At 44.7% G+C, this 19,189-nt stretch overlaps 1 protein-coding gene across 1 annotated transcript in view; it reads left to right on the forward strand.

Annotated features, from left to right (window-relative positions):
- Positions 1-967: 967 nt before the first annotated feature.
- Positions 968-19,189, forward strand: part of snx29 (sorting nexin 29) — a gene marked incomplete at its 5' end in the record, with an annotated part of 97,622 nt that continues 79,400 nt past the window's right edge. The window contains 12 exons of the mRNA XM_080834287.1: positions 968-1,048; positions 1,184-1,236; positions 1,504-1,628; positions 3,892-4,072; positions 4,285-4,355; positions 5,042-5,317; positions 6,549-6,960; positions 7,161-7,285; positions 7,481-7,568; positions 7,714-7,796; positions 14,808-14,871; positions 15,384-15,512. Of these exons, the coding sequence (XP_080690413.1) occupies positions 968-1,048; positions 1,184-1,236; positions 1,504-1,628; positions 3,892-4,072; positions 4,285-4,355; positions 5,042-5,317; positions 6,549-6,960; positions 7,161-7,285; positions 7,481-7,568; positions 7,714-7,796; positions 14,808-14,871; positions 15,384-15,512 (1,688 nt within the window). The remainder of the gene's footprint in view (positions 1,049-1,183; positions 1,237-1,503; positions 1,629-3,891; positions 4,073-4,284; positions 4,356-5,041; positions 5,318-6,548; positions 6,961-7,160; positions 7,286-7,480; positions 7,569-7,713; positions 7,797-14,807; positions 14,872-15,383; positions 15,513-19,189) is intronic.

Genomic DNA, 19,189 nt, shown 5'->3' on the forward strand with positions numbered 1-19,189 from the left:
GATTTCTACTGGTATAGGGATTGCTTGTCTTGTAGCTGGGCATAGATAATATACCATCATTGCAGACACATAGCATTTTTTATCTTGGCTAATCCATCAATAGGTGGACATGGACCAAATAAAAAAAAATGTAAACTGTAGAAAATATGTACCATCATAAGAGATTGAGATTTAATCCACAAGGCGCCACAGATAAGTGCCTCTTAAATGTCATCACAGGCAAAGGCAGAGGCAGATGTGCAAAGTGTTGGCCAGGGGACTGTTGTAAGTTGATACGTTGAAAAATCAGTCTCAGTGACGTCAGTCATGCTGTATTTATGTAATTACTGCAACAAATAAACAACCATTTTCTCTGTCGATTGATTATTATTTTGTGTTTATTACTGAGATATTGTCTTTAAATTGTGCTATATGCTACTTTCTTCTTCCAATTTCTACTTCAAAATGTCCACCACAGCACAAAGAAGCACATAGCTATAGACAAATTGACATGTTTTCCATGTCAACTAAGGGCCAAGTATAGTTAGCCATAAAACGTAAAGCTTGCCATACCATAACGCTTAATAATGGCAGCTTTACAATAGCACATGTCACAAAACCCTCCAATTTGTAATGTCAGTCATGACGGATTCACACATTTTATTTATTTTTTTCAAAGCAGTTATAGCACAAATGGCAAAACAATAGAATGTCAGTGCAGATGGGTATGATAAGGTTATCTGTTATCAAAATAAAACAATTGGAAAAGGATGCAGTTACACAATAGCTATACAAAAACGACACAATGACAGCAAGTATACCATTGACAGTATGTCACTCAGTGTACTTCCTGTAATTTGCTACATTAAATCTGTTGCAGTGTTGTCATTTAGTTTCAATTGTATTCCCAAACGGCATAAGTTAAGGTTAACCTGCGGAGGCTCCGTGTATTTGTTGCTGTTAATGAATCTGTTAATAATCAGATGCAATGATGTCCGTTTCAGGCTCTCAGCAAAATGACCTGAAAAGACAACACTTGTTGGAGAGGCTGCTGGATGCAGTAAAACAGGTGAGGTGGTCGGTGTTTGCTTGGCTTCCCTGGAGTGCCTGCATGTACGCTAGGCCAGATTTATGCTGTGTCAAACTGTCAAATGAAGAAGCTGACCTGAGCTACTCTCTGTCTCTCTCGCTCTCTCTTTGGCAGTGCCAAATCCGCTTTGGGGGGAGAAAGGAGATAGCAGCGGACTCAGACAGCAGGTCAGGAAAATCTCAGATCTCAAGCTTTCTCATTCTGTTTGAATGGCTCTGTCTTAATATCCATCATCAATATAGCTACACCAGTGTCAAATTGCTATTGGAATGCAGAAGTGTTCTCATGATACTTCTCTCTCTCTCTCTCTCTCTCTCTGTGTGTGTGTGTGTGTGTGTGTGTGTGTGTGTGTGTGTGTGTGTGTGTGTGTGTGTGTGTGTGTGTGTGTGTGTGTGTGTGTGTGTGTGTGTGTGTGTGTGTGTGTGTGTGTGTAGGGTGATATGCCTATGTGCCCAGTTTGAGTCAGTGCTCCAGCATGGCCTGAGGAAGAGTCGCGGTCTGGCTCTCACTGCAGCTGCCATCAAGCAGGCGGCCGGTTTCACAAGCAAAGCAGAAGCAGGTATTGTTGACACCTGTGTGGTGCATGTTTTGGTTACACACGGCCCCTTGGGCTAAAAAATGCCCTATGTCTTTGCCCGTTTAAAGTTTTTCCTCATTAGAGATATTTCTTCTCAGATTTGGTAATTAATACATACTTTAATACAAATTAATACAAAGATATTTAACTAGATAACAGAAGCAAGCCTACTTCTTCTCCTCAAGATTCACCATTACAACTCTTCAGGATTGACTGTCAAACCTGTGGTGAAAAAACAGATAACTAAAGTGGGAAAACGTGGACTGATTTCTGTAATGTCGTTTTAAATATAGACATGAATTTTCTTCGGTCCGTAGTCTCTTGTGTACACCTGGCCTGGGAGAAGTGCTGTTCTGAGATAGTTAGCTCAATATGTTGAGGATGAAACTTTTCATTCACTACTGTGCTTGAACTCCCAGCACCACTTGGAATTAGCAGCCCCGTTTGGCACAGCACAGCACAGCCCAGCTCACACCTGGGAGAGTTTAGAGGCAAATTGTCCTCGGTAACTGAGAGCACCTTTCGTGCCTTGGTCCTTCCTCAGAGGAAACAGATGCTGCTGCGAACCCGCTCCGGAAAGGCAGGTGCCGTTACTGTTTCATGAAACCAGATGGTTATGCAACAAACTCTAAACTGGCCAAAAAGAGAACTGGGCCTTTCTCTCACTCTATCTCTATCTCTCTCTCTCTCTCTCTCTCTCTCTCTCTCTCTCTCTCTCTCTCTCTCTCTCTCTCTCTCTCTCTCTCTCTCTTTCCCCAAAGACACCTGCTATGGTTTGGCACTGTGACTAGTAGCACTAGTGGAAATGAGACAAACTGTGACAGGAAGCCGGAAAGTGCCAGATAATCTTGAGAGTGACAGGGCGAGATTGTTAAAAAGGGATCCCCGTTTTTTTCTTCTTGTTGTCTCCCAGTCTTGGGGATGATCCAGTACCCACTGAGATTATGAGTCAGTGGACTCCTATGCTCGACACGGCTATTAAAAGGACTGACAGCAGACAGAAGTTTTGATCAAGCTTCAACAAGCAAACTTTTGTTTATGGAACAGCATCTGATCATGATTTTGTTTTTCAATTTGTGCGGAAGTGTTATGATATCATCTTCTGAGATCACCCAATGGATTTCTAGATAATCTTCAGTTTTCATTTTCCAGTTGAATTTTTAAAACTCCTACATAGTCATTGGAGCTGCTTTAAAACCGCTTCTTTTCTGGCAATTATAAAAAGCAGTTTTGAATGAAGTCGACTGAGTACACTAAATTGTTTCCCCCTAATGGATCATAATATGATCAGGTTTGCCAGTGTCAGTGACCTATATGACATGTCTGTAGAATACAGAAATGAGGACCACCTTTGAATGTGTGAAGTGTCACCTGACCGAAATAACAACTAACGAGATGTTTCTGTTATGTTCGTGTTTTTTGCTGTATGAGTGTGATGATGGGGAGGGGCACCGTAGGAGCCTTGCTCTCATTTCTTCCTAATTAGCATGCCCTAGAAACTGAAAACATCCTCTTTTTTTCATGCCCATCTTTTTGCAAATCTGGAGAGTAAAAATAAGCTGTGAGAACTGTCACCCTGTTCATGTGCCCCTTTGTTGCTAAATGTAGCTCTTAGCCCACTCTGGCCCCCTGAGAGGCTGCCTTTGGTGTGAGATGGAGGGGGGTGGTCTCGCACTTATCAGACAGGTTTATCTGCGTAATCTATGATCTCTGGAACAACTTTTTAGACTCCTGACCTGTTGTGTTTGATGGTGGATGAGATCCTAGCAAAGCGGCTCTGAGTGGTGGACTGGTACCGCAGGCAGAGCACATATGTAGTTCAGATTTCTGAATTATTGAGTTCTGCCCGCAGGCGTTCGCCTTGCAGACAGTCCAGTGTGGCAGCTTGTGACCAGGAGCGATATCGGGGAAAAACACAAGCCTGTGTCTCATCCTTGTGTTACTTCCCTTTTCCTACGGAACCTCTTGAGCCTGTGGTTCTCATGTTTGCCTAAGGCTACCTTTGGTCGCACCTGTTTCTTATGATCTTAAAACAAGCGTGGCCTACCATCCTGTATTTCAACAAACGCTCCTTGTTTGTATACTTATATACTTTTTACTACCTCTTAACTAGTACCCTCGAAACTCTTGATTGTTTAGGGGGAATTTCACCTGTACAAATAGAAATGTAGAATGTTTTCCTTCACAGGAACTACTGTTTTTTTCACATTTTTGTTTTTCACGTCAATTTTTATTTGTTCTCTAGAGTTGACCTTCTGGTTCTATGTGAAGGATCACCTGAACCGTCACGAGCTCCAGCGCTTCTATACCCTGCGCCACATCGCCTCAGAGCAGGGCCGGGGTCGAGCCTGGCTCCGTGCCGCGCTCAATGAGCACTCGCTGGAGCGCTACCTGCACACAGTGCTGGCCGACCGCACCCGTCTCAGGTACCGCAAGGAGCCGTGCTGAGGCCTCTGTGTGTGTGTGTGTGTGTGTGTGTGTGTGTGTTTATTTGTTGTGTGATTGTTGGTGTTGTTGTGTTTGTGTGAGTGCACGAGAGATTGACAGTTGAGGTATTGAGTGCTGTTGCTACATCTACTGGGGTGTAGACAGAATGGTCAATTGTGGGATAAAAATGGTTTCGTTTTTCCATTCTCAGTGCCTTTTATGAAGACTGGGCTTTTGTTATGGATGAGGAGAGGGCCAGCATGCTGCCCATCATGGCTGCCGGTGAGAGTTCTTTTGATCTGGGTTGTCTATCTACAGTTATTACATTTGTGTGCATGTAGTTGGGCAAAAATGTGTCTGTCAAAAGAAGATAATGTCTTGAATTTGTACTGTTTTTTATAGTTTGTTCAGCACATATGGTACCATATGCATACTTGAATATGAGAGGGTATATCATTTTATATATGAATTTTATATATGAAACATGACATGACGTGACGTGACGTGATATGGAAGCATATGAGGCTTTATGTGAGACAACCTATAAAACTGCACTCTTGTTCAATGTCCCAACATGAGTTCTGAGTGAGGGCAAAAAGCATACATATACCTCATCCTATAGAACGTATACAGTAGGTTCATATACCGCATCCTATAAAACATATAGGTTCATATACCTCCTCCTATAGAACATATAGGTTCATATACCTTATCCTATAGAACATATAGGTTCATATACCTCATCCAATAGAACATATAGGTTCATATACCTTATCCTATAGAACATATAGGTTCATATACCTCATCCTATAGAACGTTTAGGTTCATATACCTCATCCTATAGAACATATAGGTTCATATACCTCATCCTATAGAACATATAGGTTCATATACCTCATCCTATAGAACATATAGGTTCATATACCTGCATCCTAAAGAGCTGTACTGTGTGCCCTGCATCCGCACAGGTCTGAACTCCATCCTCTTCGCCATCAACATCGACAATGCTGACCTGAACGGGCAGGGTCGCGGTGGAGTGGGCGCGGGCAGTGGCAGTGCCGCGGTGTCCCACCTGCTGAAGGAGTCCACTCAAGGCATGAGCACCCTGTGGAAGGAGTCCACCCAGGGGGTCAGCAGCCTGCTGCGTGAGATCGGCTCGGCCACCGCCGTCATGCCGGGCTTCACCCCGCGCCCGGATGAGGCCTCAGACCCGCTGCCCGTCCTGCCGCGCAGCACATCCGCAGGTAGGCATGTGGGGAGGAGATGCATGAGGCTTTTACACACACACACACACACACACACACACACACACACACACACACACACACACACACACACAGTCAGGTACATGTGTTTACGATTCATCACATGTTTGTTATAATACATGCATGAGAGCCCTGTGTCTTATGTGTATCACACTTATGCCTATAGACAGGAAAAAAACAAATGCCATGCAGACACACCTTCTATGCACAGCACACATAACAACATGTGAACAGATTATCAAAATTCGACAGACGAGAGGTGTTGGCAAAGCATTTAAGAAAAGCTCAATTCAAGTCCACACTATGTTTTACTGAGGAACACGGATCTCCAGGGATCTCACTGCATCCCTGGATCCAAGCGCTCACCAGGCCAGCGCTGGTAGGGTGTCATGGAGAGAACTATGTCAGTCTCCTCCCAGATAGTTGCATCTCCTGTGGTGTGAGCCTTGCAAGCTGTGAATCTTTAAACGCGAGGTCGACAGTCTAGACAGCTGTATCTAGTTAAGTAGATCAGAAATGCGTGCGGTGCTATGAACATTCGAGGAGTTGTGCTCCAGGGAGGTATAAAATTATTCATAATCCGTCTTCACAGAAGGGAAGTAATGACTGGGAAAATTATTTTAAAATTGGAATTGGTAAGGGGAGTAACAGTCACTGGGTACACCCACATTAAACCGTGCCAAGAATAGATTTTATGTCTGCCAAGTTTGATTTATCTGAGTATTTCATACATTTCTTTTCTCTGATGTCAGTGCTTTTTGGTTTCAGTTGAATGCCTGACAGGGTGACATGTGACATGTGACATCTGGCACACTGTGGTAATGAACATTATGCCATGATTGTGTAATTATTATTCAGCCATTAATGGATGTGGGGTAAGTGTCCTAGAAGAAGATTAGGCGGCGTGCTTGACTGAATTATGTTTTCTCTGAGTTTCGAGATTCTTAATTGAAATCCATTTAATCCAAGATTCGGTTTAATCCTATTAGCATTACAATGTTGAAAACATTCATCTCAGAATTATTCTTATATTCTGCTTCATATTTATAAGCCTGCATCTCCATCTCCATTCTCAAGGTCTTCTAATATGTGAGGGCCAACACAGTACATAAAGTTGACTTTGTGGTCTTAATGTACTCAGACACTGTGTTTGTTTGGCTGCAACATCACCATTAGTTTTTCTTCCTTGTACCTCCTCTCCCTCACAAAGACTCCGGCCTGAAGAACGTACGCCGGCGGAAGAAGAAGATCACCAATATTATCTCCTTCGACGACGAGGACCCTGACGAGGAAGAGCCTTACGACTGCATCAGGAGCCCCAGAAAGAGTCTGATGGGGAACACAGCAGCGGCGGTCCCAATGGGCGAGGTCAGCCCCGAGGAGGCCCTGGAGCCTCCGGAGCCCCTGGATGCCCAGGAGGCTCAAGAGTCGCTGGAGCCCTCGCCCTCGCCCTCCCAGAACGGGCTGCTGGGGAGCGGCATCGTGGGCTGGGCGACCACCCCACCCTACAACGGAGTCCCGCTGGACTCCAAGAGCATTGACAACGAGGAGGAGGACGAGGATGAAGATGTGTACGGGAAAGGAAGGGCGGTGCCACAGGAGGAGTCTGTAAGCACAGAACAGTGAGTGTTACCACCTCTCCCAAAACATCTAGTTAGAAGAAGCCAATTTTACTGAAAGAATGTCTGAATGTCTAATGTTTGAAAATGCATATCAAATTCACATACGGTAATTGTGATGTTTCTTTCTCTCTCTGTCTGTCTTTGTGTGTGTGTGTGTGTGTGTGTGTGTGTGTGTTTGTGTGTTTCTCTCCAATCGGTAGGATGGTGGTGGGTAGCTTGTCGAGTGTTTCCACCTGGAGCCCTAGACAGATGCTGACGGAGAACGACAACGACAGCTCAGACATCTTCATCCCGCTGGCCCCCTCGGACGTCTACACGCAGCCAGGTCAGAGGTCAAAAGTCCTGTCACATCACTGCTTGGTGGTGAACAGAGTAATACATGCTAAACTGTTACTCCAGAGATTCACTATCGTTGATGTCTGCGTAATGCATTTAGTGTAATCAGTAGGGTGAGTTGTCTGAAGTTATGTTGAGATAAAGCTTACCTGTCCAACTCAAGGGTTACCCTGTGTATTTTCAGTCAGTTCAGTGGAGACGGTGGGCTATGGGGCAGACAGTTCAGGCCTGGCATCTGACATGGAGAAGTCCTCGTCACAGCTGCAGTTCAGGTGAGTTCAGTCTGATCCTTCAGGTGCAAGAGTGGCTGAAGCAAGTTCTGCTCTTTATTTTCTGTCAGGTGTTATGGACGTTTATGACCATACCTCTCTCTCACGCTCACTCTTTCCCTCTTTTTTCACCTCCCCTGCGTCTCAGCATGGAGCCCAGTCCCCCTGTGTCGACTGCACCTGTTAGCGGAATGCTACCCACCCCAGGCCTTCCTGAGTCTATGACTGTCGGTGAGTTCTCAGTGCCCCCTCCGTCTCTCTCTCTCTCTCTCTCTCTCTCTCTCTCTCTGATTATTCTTTGTAACCTTGTCACTTTCTCTCTCATACTGTCCTCTGGCCTTGCATTCAGAAAAAAACTGCTAAATTCATGGTTGAGTGGTCATGGCTTCATGGTGTAAGACAGAACAGAATGTGTGAGGAGGCCATCTTGAGTCACAGCATGCAGTTTGTTTAATCTACTAGATTTACTCCCCATCCACTCGAAGTGGATATTCCATATGGTTGTGTGGCCAGTAACCATTTGCTTCAAGGGTAGCCAACTGTGACTTGACTCAAAAGAAAAGTTTGAATATAAATTAATCTAGAAATTAGTCAGCCATGCTATGACTAATCAGTTCTACTTCATAAGTACACTACAATAGCGACTGTATGCCCAAATTGACAGTTAAAAGACTGTACAGTTACAGTGTAAAGATTGAACAATTCTGAGAAAAAATTATCTCTTATCAAAGTTTGTTTCCCCTAAGTTTTTATCGTTTTGGCATTTTCATTTGAGTGTTGGAAAAGTCGTTTCCTCCATGTACTTCTGGCACGGGAAGAATTCTGTCCAGACTATTGTACAAGTAAAACTTACCAATACCACTGTCTTTTAAAATAGTCCTACTTTTTAGTGTTGCCCCGGTATACAAATACTAGAAAGTTATTCCTTTACCTACCCTGACCAGGGAATGGTACTATTCCCCATTTAATTAGTACCGGTACTACTTTAAGAAGGACAGTGTTTTAGTAAGAGACTTGTGTCGCTGTGCTACGTGTTTCCATGCCCTGCTGGCATAGTGGCCATGCCAGCCGTTTTCTTTTCTCTCATTTGCACTCCGCAGCTTTCTTGGTGACAGAATGAGAGGCATGGCTGCGGGTACAAGTGCTCTTGCCGACCGTCAGCGATGTAAAATATGTCATTATAGCAGAGCAGACAGATGTCAGGGCAAGCCCACGGACTCCACAAAGCCTGTCTGTAAAAGATGTTTCAAAAGGGAGCCAACACGTCTCACTTGACATGCATGCCGGCAGACGTGCCAACCTGTTCAAAGAATTCAAAGAGTGACAGATAAGACAACATAATTACATCATGCCCATGCTGTACATTATAAGTCAAATGAGTCTGATTTATTTTGGGAACTTATTTTACCATCACAATTTGACGAGGCAATAAGGGGCAATGAGACATGTTTAATTTGGCTTTAACTATTTAGCTAACTTACCAATGAGGCAAATGTCTCTACATGCAAACGCAATGGTCACACTGGTAACGTTAACTTTACCATAGCTTGCAAGCTGCTAAAAGACAAGGATGCAGATCAACACCACCAGTTCAAAATGATCCATGTATGCTCAGTCAGTCCTAGTAATCATGGCCTGGGCATTTTTCTCAGTTATTATTTCTGTGCACTCAGTAGAGCACAGACCTCTGGCAGTGAGGAGTCTTATAGTTAGCTACATGCTGTTTGATAAGTGATACCTGGTTGCAAACATGAAGTTAACTAATCAAAGAAATCACATAAACTCAAGTATTGGAGGTTTCAAATTACTAAATAGGCTATCATGTAAAAGCATTAATATGCAATAATTTAATTATTATAATTAAATGTTATATAAGTGTAACGGTAGCCAGTGGGTATAGTTCTGTGCAGTGAGTAAACCTCACTCCCTGACACCTTAAGAGACGTCCTAGCGACAGACGCTAGCACCCATGGGTTTGAGCCTCCTTGCTTGCACTGCAATAATTTAACCTTTTACAAGCAGCCGTGTGACATGTGAAGGTGTAAAGAGCTGGTCTTAATTAAGAGTTCTTCCAATCCTGGTCGGATATTAAAATGTATGAACACACTATTGTACAATAATTCACTCTGGTTTTTGAAGGCTTTCAAGGCACGAACCCATTATGAAGCCTGGTTATTGCCCTCCATTTTTGTACATTTTAGGGAACAAGGAGACGCATGAAAGCCATTATGTCATCATTCACTGCTTGTTAGTCATATAATGGCAAGAACTTTCTGGACCTTTCAGGCTTGCAAGAAGCGAATGCCCTATATTCAGGAACACTTCCCACAAAGGTTAATTTTTTCCTTTGACATAAACTAGAGATGAAAAGGTCAGTTCAAGTTTCTTAGCCATTGATTTAAATGTGTTTTTTATAGACGTATGTATTGCATATTTTAAACCTATGACGATCTTTTCGTGATTCCAAATCTTTGTCTTCCACACAGCGTTGTTTGTCATATAATGACCATTGTTGTCGCTTGTGTTGAGTGCTGACTGCAGTAACCTCAGTTGGCCAGTGGGGCAGCAGCGCTCTCTGTTTATGCTGTACGCTTTTAGGGCAGAGCAGATGAGATCTGCCTGTTTGGAAGGACTCTGTAGGCCGTCAGCTTCGCTTCCCTCCGAGCCAGTGCAGATAAGTGGCGAGAATAGGACATTCATAAAGAATCCAATTGAAAGATGGAGAGATTGTGGTGATGATAAGCCATGGCAGGGGTGCCAGGGTGGTACTGGCATCAGCTGTGGGGCTGGAGCTGCCAGCAGCCAGAAGAGATTCTGGCGGCATCTTGCTGCCATGCCAGGCGGGCAGAGCTATGCTCAATTGCAACCGGTTGAATCTGTGCAACCGCACGTGAAGAAACTGTAATGGATGTGAATTAGTAGCATTTTCTCCTGGAAGGTGTCCAAGGCCATTTGTTTTCCCTCAAACCTCAATGGAAGATTTATTGCAAGCATTGTAAACCAGCTGTTCGGTCTGCACGCAGACATCATATAATTATCTTTCTGCTCGTTATCATATCTTTCAACATTCATCCACAAGACTCATCAAATAAAATGCAAAATGGATAACAAAATTTTGCAATCAAAAACATTGCAAAACTTAATGGAATCTCAGCCAAAATGCATTTTAGATTTCTGACCCAATGTTATGTGAAATGCATGTTGTGTAAGCCATTGTGCAGTCAATAAATCATCATGTTGGAGGCAGCCACTCCGTCTTCCTCCAATGGATGGCACTGTTGGCTCAGAGTCCAGCTGGCGCACCATGAGGCGTCTGGGGCAGTGCAAAGGGCCTGGCCAGGTGGAGCAGGAGATGATGGATGTGGTTTTACTACAGCCCCACAAATCTCCCAGTGAGATGAGAAGAGAGGAGGAAGAGGAGGAGGAGGAGGAGGAGGGGACACGGGCCAACTCGGGCTGGCTCTCTCTCCAGGAACTGAGAAATGAGAACACACTATGTGGGTGTGTGAGAGTGCGTCAGACAGCGGGAGAATAAGAGCGAGAGTATGTCTGTATAGGTGTGTGTGTGTGTGTGTGTGTGTGTATTCACTGAGACAGGGAGGACGAGAGAGAGACAGAGAGTGTCTATAGGGGTGCATAACAGTGTGTGTGTGCATGTCTCCATGCATGCGTCAGAGTGTGTACACACTGAGATTGAGGAGAGTAAGTGTATTAGTTTCTGTTATTACGGCGTGTATGTGTGCTGTGTCTGATTACATATGTGTCTGATTCCTTGTGCTGCGTCAACTCTCAGGCGTTTGTAGTTAGAGCGTCCATGACCCGCGAGTCAACAAACACAATTAATAATTCTCAGATTACATACATTTTTTCCATTCTTTCCATTCTTTTGGATTACACTTACTTCTGCACTCAGACAGTTAAAATTGCTCAGTGTTCTCGCGTTAAGAGCCGCGTTAGGCACTGAATGTACAATGGGGAGACACCGTGGCATTTGGACAAAAGCGCCGTCGCCACCTTGGAATAATCCCTCCTTGAATTCTGCCCGAGCTCTGCATGTGAGGATGTGGGCACAAATACATTACGGGCATGTTATAACGCATTATAACACACAGCAGAACGGAACGGAATAAATAATACTGGCGTTATAAACCTTGTGGGGGCTGCATGAAATGCCCTTGTTGTTTTTGAGAAGTGAGGCGGCTTTCCGTCGAGAGGGAGGCCATGGCCACTCATTTGCATTGACGCCAGCTCATTCGCTGCCTGTTGACAGGCGATCCATGTTGAGGAAGCGATACATGCATTTGCATAGCATTGAATCTTCCCGTGTAGATAACCTTTGCTGGAGAAAAGCGGGGTTAGAGCTGTCTGGTCCTTTTGAGTCTCCTCCTGCTGAGAAGCACGAAGCCCGTGGTTCATTTGAAGCCACGTGTGTGTGTGTGTATGTGTGTGTGTGTGTGTGTGTGTGTTTGTGTTTGTGTTTTGTTTTTGTATCGTTTTATGTGTTGGGCATTCATGCATGACTCAGCTCATCCACCCCTTGTTTATGAGACTGAGGCTTGGTGTTTGTCTGAGAGCGTCTGTCTCTTTGTGGACATGTGTGTGTGTGGACAGCATGGCAGGTCATGGTCAGACTGGTTGCTCATAAATCATCACTGTGTTTTGGGTTTGTGTGTGTGTGTGTGTGTGTGTGTGTGTGTGTGTGTGTGTGTGTGTGTGTGTGTGTGTGTGTGTGTGTGTGTGTGTGTGTGTGTGTGTGTGTGTGTGTGTGTGTGTGTGTGTGTGTGTGTGTGTGTGTGTGTGTGTGTGTGTGTGTGTGTGTGTGTGTGTGTGTGTGTGTGTGTGTGTGTGTGTGTATGAAGTGTTACAGACTCACCAGAGTGTTTTTTGGGGCCAGATGGAGGTATCATGGAGGGGGCGTTCTCATCTGCTGGACACAAACACACTCCCAAGCCCACACTCACGCGTCCATGAACCTACCTTCTCAAATTCTCTCTTATCACACACACACACATATACGCACACCCATATCTGGCCAAAAAACCTTTCACACTCTCCATCTTTCTATCTCTCTCTTCCAGACATAAAAACACACACCCTGTTACTCATAACCTGACCTACTGTTTCTCACACACACACACACACACACACACACACACACACACACACACACACACACACACACACTTGTGCTACCTTCTCTAATCTGGAGATCATTCATTAAAAGTCAGACATGCTCCACTTTTCTATGAAGTTTTATCAATTACTGCACTGAATTTTAACTCATTTTCAAAGCTTAAGGTGCACACACACACACACACACACACACACACACACACACACACACACACACACACAGACACACAGACACTCCTCCCATTGGCATTGATTATTGAGTAGACTAATTAAATTAAGCAGGAGTTCCAAGGGCTTCATGAGATAGGAGGAGAAGGAAGGTCAGTGGCGGCGGGGTCATCACCTTCAATGACATAAGCCTTTTTACCCCCATACCCCACCCTTTAGCCTCTTATGGATGCTCTCCCGTCTCCGAATCCCTGCATGTTGTGGCGTTTACCTCGGCAGCGCATGACGACATCTACTGAAGTGTCTTCTCCCAGCCCTCCTGCTGTGGACTCATTTAGCCATCAGCCTCCTGACAGTCGAAAGCGCACACACACACACACACACACACACACACACACACACACACACACACACACACACACACACACACACACACACACTTTGTTTTCCTGCAGATGCCGTTGCCAGGTTTGCTGTCTGCCACTTAGCTCAGAGGCAGCTCTGAGCTTCCCTCTCTCTTCCCTCTCGCTTCCCTCCCTCTTCCTTCTCTCTTCCCTCTCTCTTCCTTCTCTCTTCCCTCTCTCTTCCCTCTCTCTTCCCTCTTCCCGTCTCACAGCGAGTTGTCAGATGTCAGAAACTTCCCTCGAGTGCTGTTTTTTTTTTTTTTTATCCTCCTCAGTGCTTTATTTCTAAAGCCTTCAGTGGCATATGGTCTTAAATGCTATCACCATTTTAGGAAAATCTATTATATATGCGTGTGGAAGAGTGTGAGTCAAAGCACCTTTTTTTCAGGCGGTTACTTCCTTTTTTGCTTTTAACCTAGTGTGGCCACTTACATGGCATCACTTTGTAACGAGGCACCATTTTTCATGTTCCATTCAAACCCATTTTAGATGACTCAGGAAAAAATACAAAATAAAAATAGAAATCAGTAAAGTCTTTCAGCCCCTCCACACCTCCGCCATCTGTTGTAGCCCTTCCCCTCCCCTTTAAATTTACACAGATGTCAATCAGACCTGCTACTTCAAGTCATCACGAAACCATTGCCACGGGAAATGTCATTGCCAACACACTCATTCTGGCGTGGTAGATTATATCTCCTGCACTCTGCCACCTCTCCTGTAATTGCTGGCTCTTAGGCTGTAGATTGAGGTAATGGCCTGGCTCACCAGGTGGCAGCTGGCTCCAGGAAAGGTCAAGGATATTTCGGGGCGAGATCGTATGGAGTTTGGGGGGGAACGGGGACGGCACAGATTGAAGTCTCTTGGTCTTTGTGTCTCTCTTAATCTGCGTCAGAGTTCGGCCAGAAGCACTTAATGATGGTCAGTGTTTTGGTGTCTCTTTAGTCACGAGGGTGGAGCTTGTGTGTAAGTGCCTCTGGATTAGAGTGGTAGTAGTTACAGGAGACCAAGAGATAAAGAGATAAAGCAGGATGCACGCACTCACACTTGCACACATACGCGCACACGCACAAGCGCACACACGCACACACACACATGTAGATCTTACATACTCATAAGCAACTTTCCATCTTCTCCCTCCGTCTCACATAAACGCTCACACACACAGTTGAAAGCATATACTGGCCTACAGGAATGTGCTCACAAATACATGAACACACATTTACCAGTGCAGTTGGACTACATTCGTGCTAGTTTTTTTAGATACGTTAAAACAAGATGAATGTCCATGAGCGTTTTAGCACATGAAATAGTATTTTGTCTCTTGTCTTGTTAAGGTAAATCAGGAATAAAAGTGCCAGTTTCCTCGCCTGCTCTCCGTAATCAAGGGAGAGCTGTGACTTTTTATAGGCCACTAAATCTCCAGACGTTTCTGAGACTAACGGCTCTTTGAGCAACTTTTGCTTTTCAATTTGTCAGGCTTTATTTGATTTCTTTCCCTCTGATTTAAGCCTTTGTTCTTCTCGCCCTGTTCCCACAGTTGAATTACGGCAAGCCATAGTGGCCATGATGAACCGGAAGGACGAGCTCTCTGAGCAGAATACGTGAGTTTGTGTGTGTGTGTGTGTGTGTGTGTGTGTGTGTGTGTGTGTGTGTGTGAGGAGTTCTCTGTGAGAGAGACTGCCAACAGCAAACTCTGAAGTAGATTTGAATTTGATGGCGTCTTTTTACATTCACATTAAAAACACAAGAGTTTAGTTATTTCTTGAGATGTTGATTTGGAGTTGTGTGGTAGGCTTTAAGAGCCAACAGAAGAATTTAATTTAGAAAATCTAACTTTAGAATTAATTAATTAATTGGGATGCAGTGTCATTTTTTCCTATCCCAATACTTGATACTATCCCAATACTGTTAGACAACCCCAGTGTGAACCATAGGTAGTTGTCTAAACAGTAAAGGCCCATGTGCCCACACTCATTGCAGTGTCAAAATGTAAGAAAGAGAATGGTTACATTGATGGTTAAACATTGGTTTTGTGTGTGTGTGTGTGTGTGTGTGTGTGTGTGTGTGTGTGCGTGTGTTTGTGTTTATGTTTATTTGTGTGTGCACGCTTAAGGTCACTGCGCAGTCTGTTGGATGGGGAGATGGAGCATTCAGCTGGACTTAGACAGGAGGTGGACACCCTGAAGAACAAACTTGCTGAGCTGGAGGAGAGACATGCCGCCAAAGTCCAGGCCCTGGGCAGGTAGAAAACACACACACACACACACACACACACACACACACACACACACACACACACACACACACACACACACACACACACACACACACACACACACACACACACACACACACAGGGATCCTGGGGACCAAAAATCCATAATGAGTCTTTAAAAGGAAGTAAAAGTAATTGATTTATCAAAGGAATGTACATTTTAAGTTGATGGATTTGCTAAATAACATCTAAAATTAAAGCCGTCCTCTCCATGAGCAAATATGGCTAACTAGCCCCAAGCATTCTTCAAATATACATCGAATATGTGTTGTAAAAGGAGGTGGCTAAGTGGCTAACATTGCCACTCACCTGTGGATGGATACAATTTGCTCTCTCTTTCAGTCTTGTTTATGTAAAAATGAGTTGGCCTTCACACATAGCTCTAGTTCATAGTAACTCTCTGATTGGTGTCATTGTCACATAGTTTTGAGTTAATATATAGTGTGTGTGTGTGTGTGTGTGTGTGTGTGTGTGTGTGTGTGTGTGTGTTCAATGAAAACACTAAGGGCATTTTTGGATGTATTCGAAACTCACTCTCCTCAGAATCTGGAATGTGAATGCTGTTCTTTAAACAAATGCAACATTTACTGAATACAGACATAATCTCTGTATTCTTAGTGTGTAATACCGGTCATTTTATTCTGTACATTTCCATGTCTGTCTAGACACGGCAACACGCAAACACACAACTGCATTCTAATACACGCACGCATGCCCGTGCATACACGCACACACACACACACACACACACACACACACGCACACGCACACGCACACGCACACACACGTATACGCCATTTTCTTCACAGCCTCATTTCACCTGTCAATGTGATGATTTTTTTTTGTTTTCAACAAAAGAGTTGGGGGCGCCTCTTGATGTTACATACCCAAGCTATCTTGTCAGTTTGTCCTCTTTGTCCATTTATTTTTGTTTACTTTTGGGCCTTCATTCTTCCTCTGTCACTCTGCTTTAGACCTGATGCATTCACTTAAGCCCTCACCTCCTCTCAGACCGGCTGCAGTCAATAGGGGCTAAAAATAAGGTGGAGGAGGAGGAGGAGAGGGGGGCGGGGGTTGAGGTGGGATGTGGGAGAGTTGGTGAGACAGAGCTTTGGCTGGAGATGTCTGGAGTGCAGATCACCAGCTGGTCCTCATTGATTGAGCTGTGCTTTGCGAACACGTGTGTAGACTGATGCACACATGGATGTCAAATGTAGGCGTGCACATTCACTCTTGCATGCATTTACACACCTTTGTTTACCTTTGTTTGTGAACAAATCTACTGAACTAGGAAAAATGAAATCATGGATCTTTTCTCTTATGGCAGTGAATATCTACATATTGAGATGCATTTCCGCAAGAAAATGCAAATGTAATTTTGCCGCAGCAACCTATGCAGTTACATGGACGCTAACACTTTGCCCTACGAGAGGAAGGTTTGACTCTCCTACCACTTGTTGGATAAGCAATAAATATGATCTAACAAGGCACAGGGCAGCGATTCTGTAACACTAATGACCCATTGACATTCTGGCACACACAGTCAGACAACAAACACGCTGCTATTAAAATATGTATCAGTCAATGTTCAAAATGAGTAAATCGACTCCATTCATTGTGTGCAATGCACCTTCTCGAGATCTAGGAACTCAACCATTTAGTTCCTCTGAAGAACGTCTGTTGTCTTTGCCTTCTATCCACAGCAGGAGATGGCAATCATGACTCTTTTCATTAGCGGCACCTCAGTAATGGAATGACCTGACTAATGCTATCCAATCAAGTGACAACCACGGTTGTGTAGCTGACTTTTGATGCAAGTTAGTCTATGAGGCTGGGTATTAGCATAGGTTTTGATGCTCAATAACGTTATCATATACTGCTCAATAACATTACAAGCCGAAATACTGTTGCTTGTTTCCTGCGATTCAGAAAAATCGTCTCCACCATAGACTTATATACAAAGACGCCCCATTGACTGCTTCAGAACTGTATATATGTCTATGGTCTCCACTATTATAGCTTCCATGGTGTTTTTTGGATGTCAGTTCACATTCACAATTTCCGTGTTTGTTTTTTTTACAAACAAGTGGTATTGCACTTATCTCTTAACTGCTATTCGTTACATTTTATGTCACCCACTTCTATAGGTGAAAAAAAGTATGAGAAGGAAAATGTTTTGACCTCTATTCTCCCTCATCTTGGTGTATCAAATTAGGTGTACAGTGTGCTTGAGTCCAACACAGTGCCCTTGCTTCTGTGTGTGTGTGTGTGTGTGTGTGTGTGATTGTGTGTGAGTGTGTGTGTGTGAGCAAGCAGATTCATTTAGCCAAGCGTGGGGGGGCCTACCTGTTGTGGGGAACAGACGGCTGAGGGCCTGGAGAAAGAGGGTCATCCTTAGCCGTGGCAACTAGCCAAAGGAAGGACGGTTACTGGGAGACCACACCGACTGTCAGCTGCCTGTGACATATTGGGCCTGGCGGGTGCGTCAGTTTAGCTCCTGCAACCGCGCTGGTTTTTGTAATGTCATAATGCCAGGGCCAGCCTGATGGAGGCAAAAGGGGAAGAGAACAACAACAACCAACTGTACCCCCCCCCCCCCCCCCCCCCAAATTTAGACTTTTGGACACTCCAAGCTATTTGGGCCTTAAGTCTCACAGCAGTCAAAGTGAGCTAGCTTATAAATGAAGAAGTAAATAGATCAATCAAGTGAATGGAGCATCTCTGCCCTTGTGCTCAAATGACTCAGGCAGCCGTGTGTTCCTTTTTGTTGCCTTGACAATTGTAACCATGCCTGTTGTTTGTGTCTGAATACATTTGACCCCAGGCCCCCTCGGTCAGAGAAGGCAAAGTATTGTAGTAATGCTGATTCTTGACTTTGCCTAATTTAATGGTGGGGGGTCCCTCTCCGTAATGGCTGGCCTTCTATTATGCTGCATGCTTGACATTTTAACCGGCTGCTCTGCCCCGAGGCGGACCAGAGGGGGATCCTCCATGCTCTGGCAACCCTGGTGTCATGCATACTCATTAGACCAGTGCACGGCTCCCAACCCTCTACGCACCCTGCCTAATGCGCCCCAGGCCACTGGGACATGTGTCTAATTTGCACACACACACACACACACACACACACACACACACAAACAGACACACACACACAGACACACACAGACACACACAGACACACAAACACACACACACACACACACACACACACACACAGACACACACACACACACACACACACACACACACACACACACACACACACACACACACACACACACACACACACACACTCACCATTCATGCCTAGCTCACAGTTAGCTGAGCTGGTGTTACTACTCCCAGACCTCACAGAAGGCCGTGATGGAGGTGACCGTGGGATGCACATCACCTAGACATCCCCCCCCCCCCCACACACACACACAAACACACACACCACCACGTCTCCTTCCGTCTTGGCTTTCGAGGGTAGGGCCTGTAGGTCATGCAATCCTCGTTTGATTCTTTCGCCGTCTTTCAATTCCACTAATGGGCTTACGGTTATGGAATCCATTTAGCTGTAGTGCTTTTTAGCAGGAGGTATGTCCCCCGCTGTAGCTGAGGCGCGGGGCCTGAGGTGTGACTCCTGTATCTCAGTATGA

This window comes from Sprattus sprattus (assembly GCF_963457725.1).
Source record: "Sprattus sprattus genome assembly, chromosome: 3".
In the NCBI taxonomy this organism is placed as follows: Eukaryota; Metazoa; Chordata; class Actinopteri; order Clupeiformes; family Clupeidae; genus Sprattus; species Sprattus sprattus.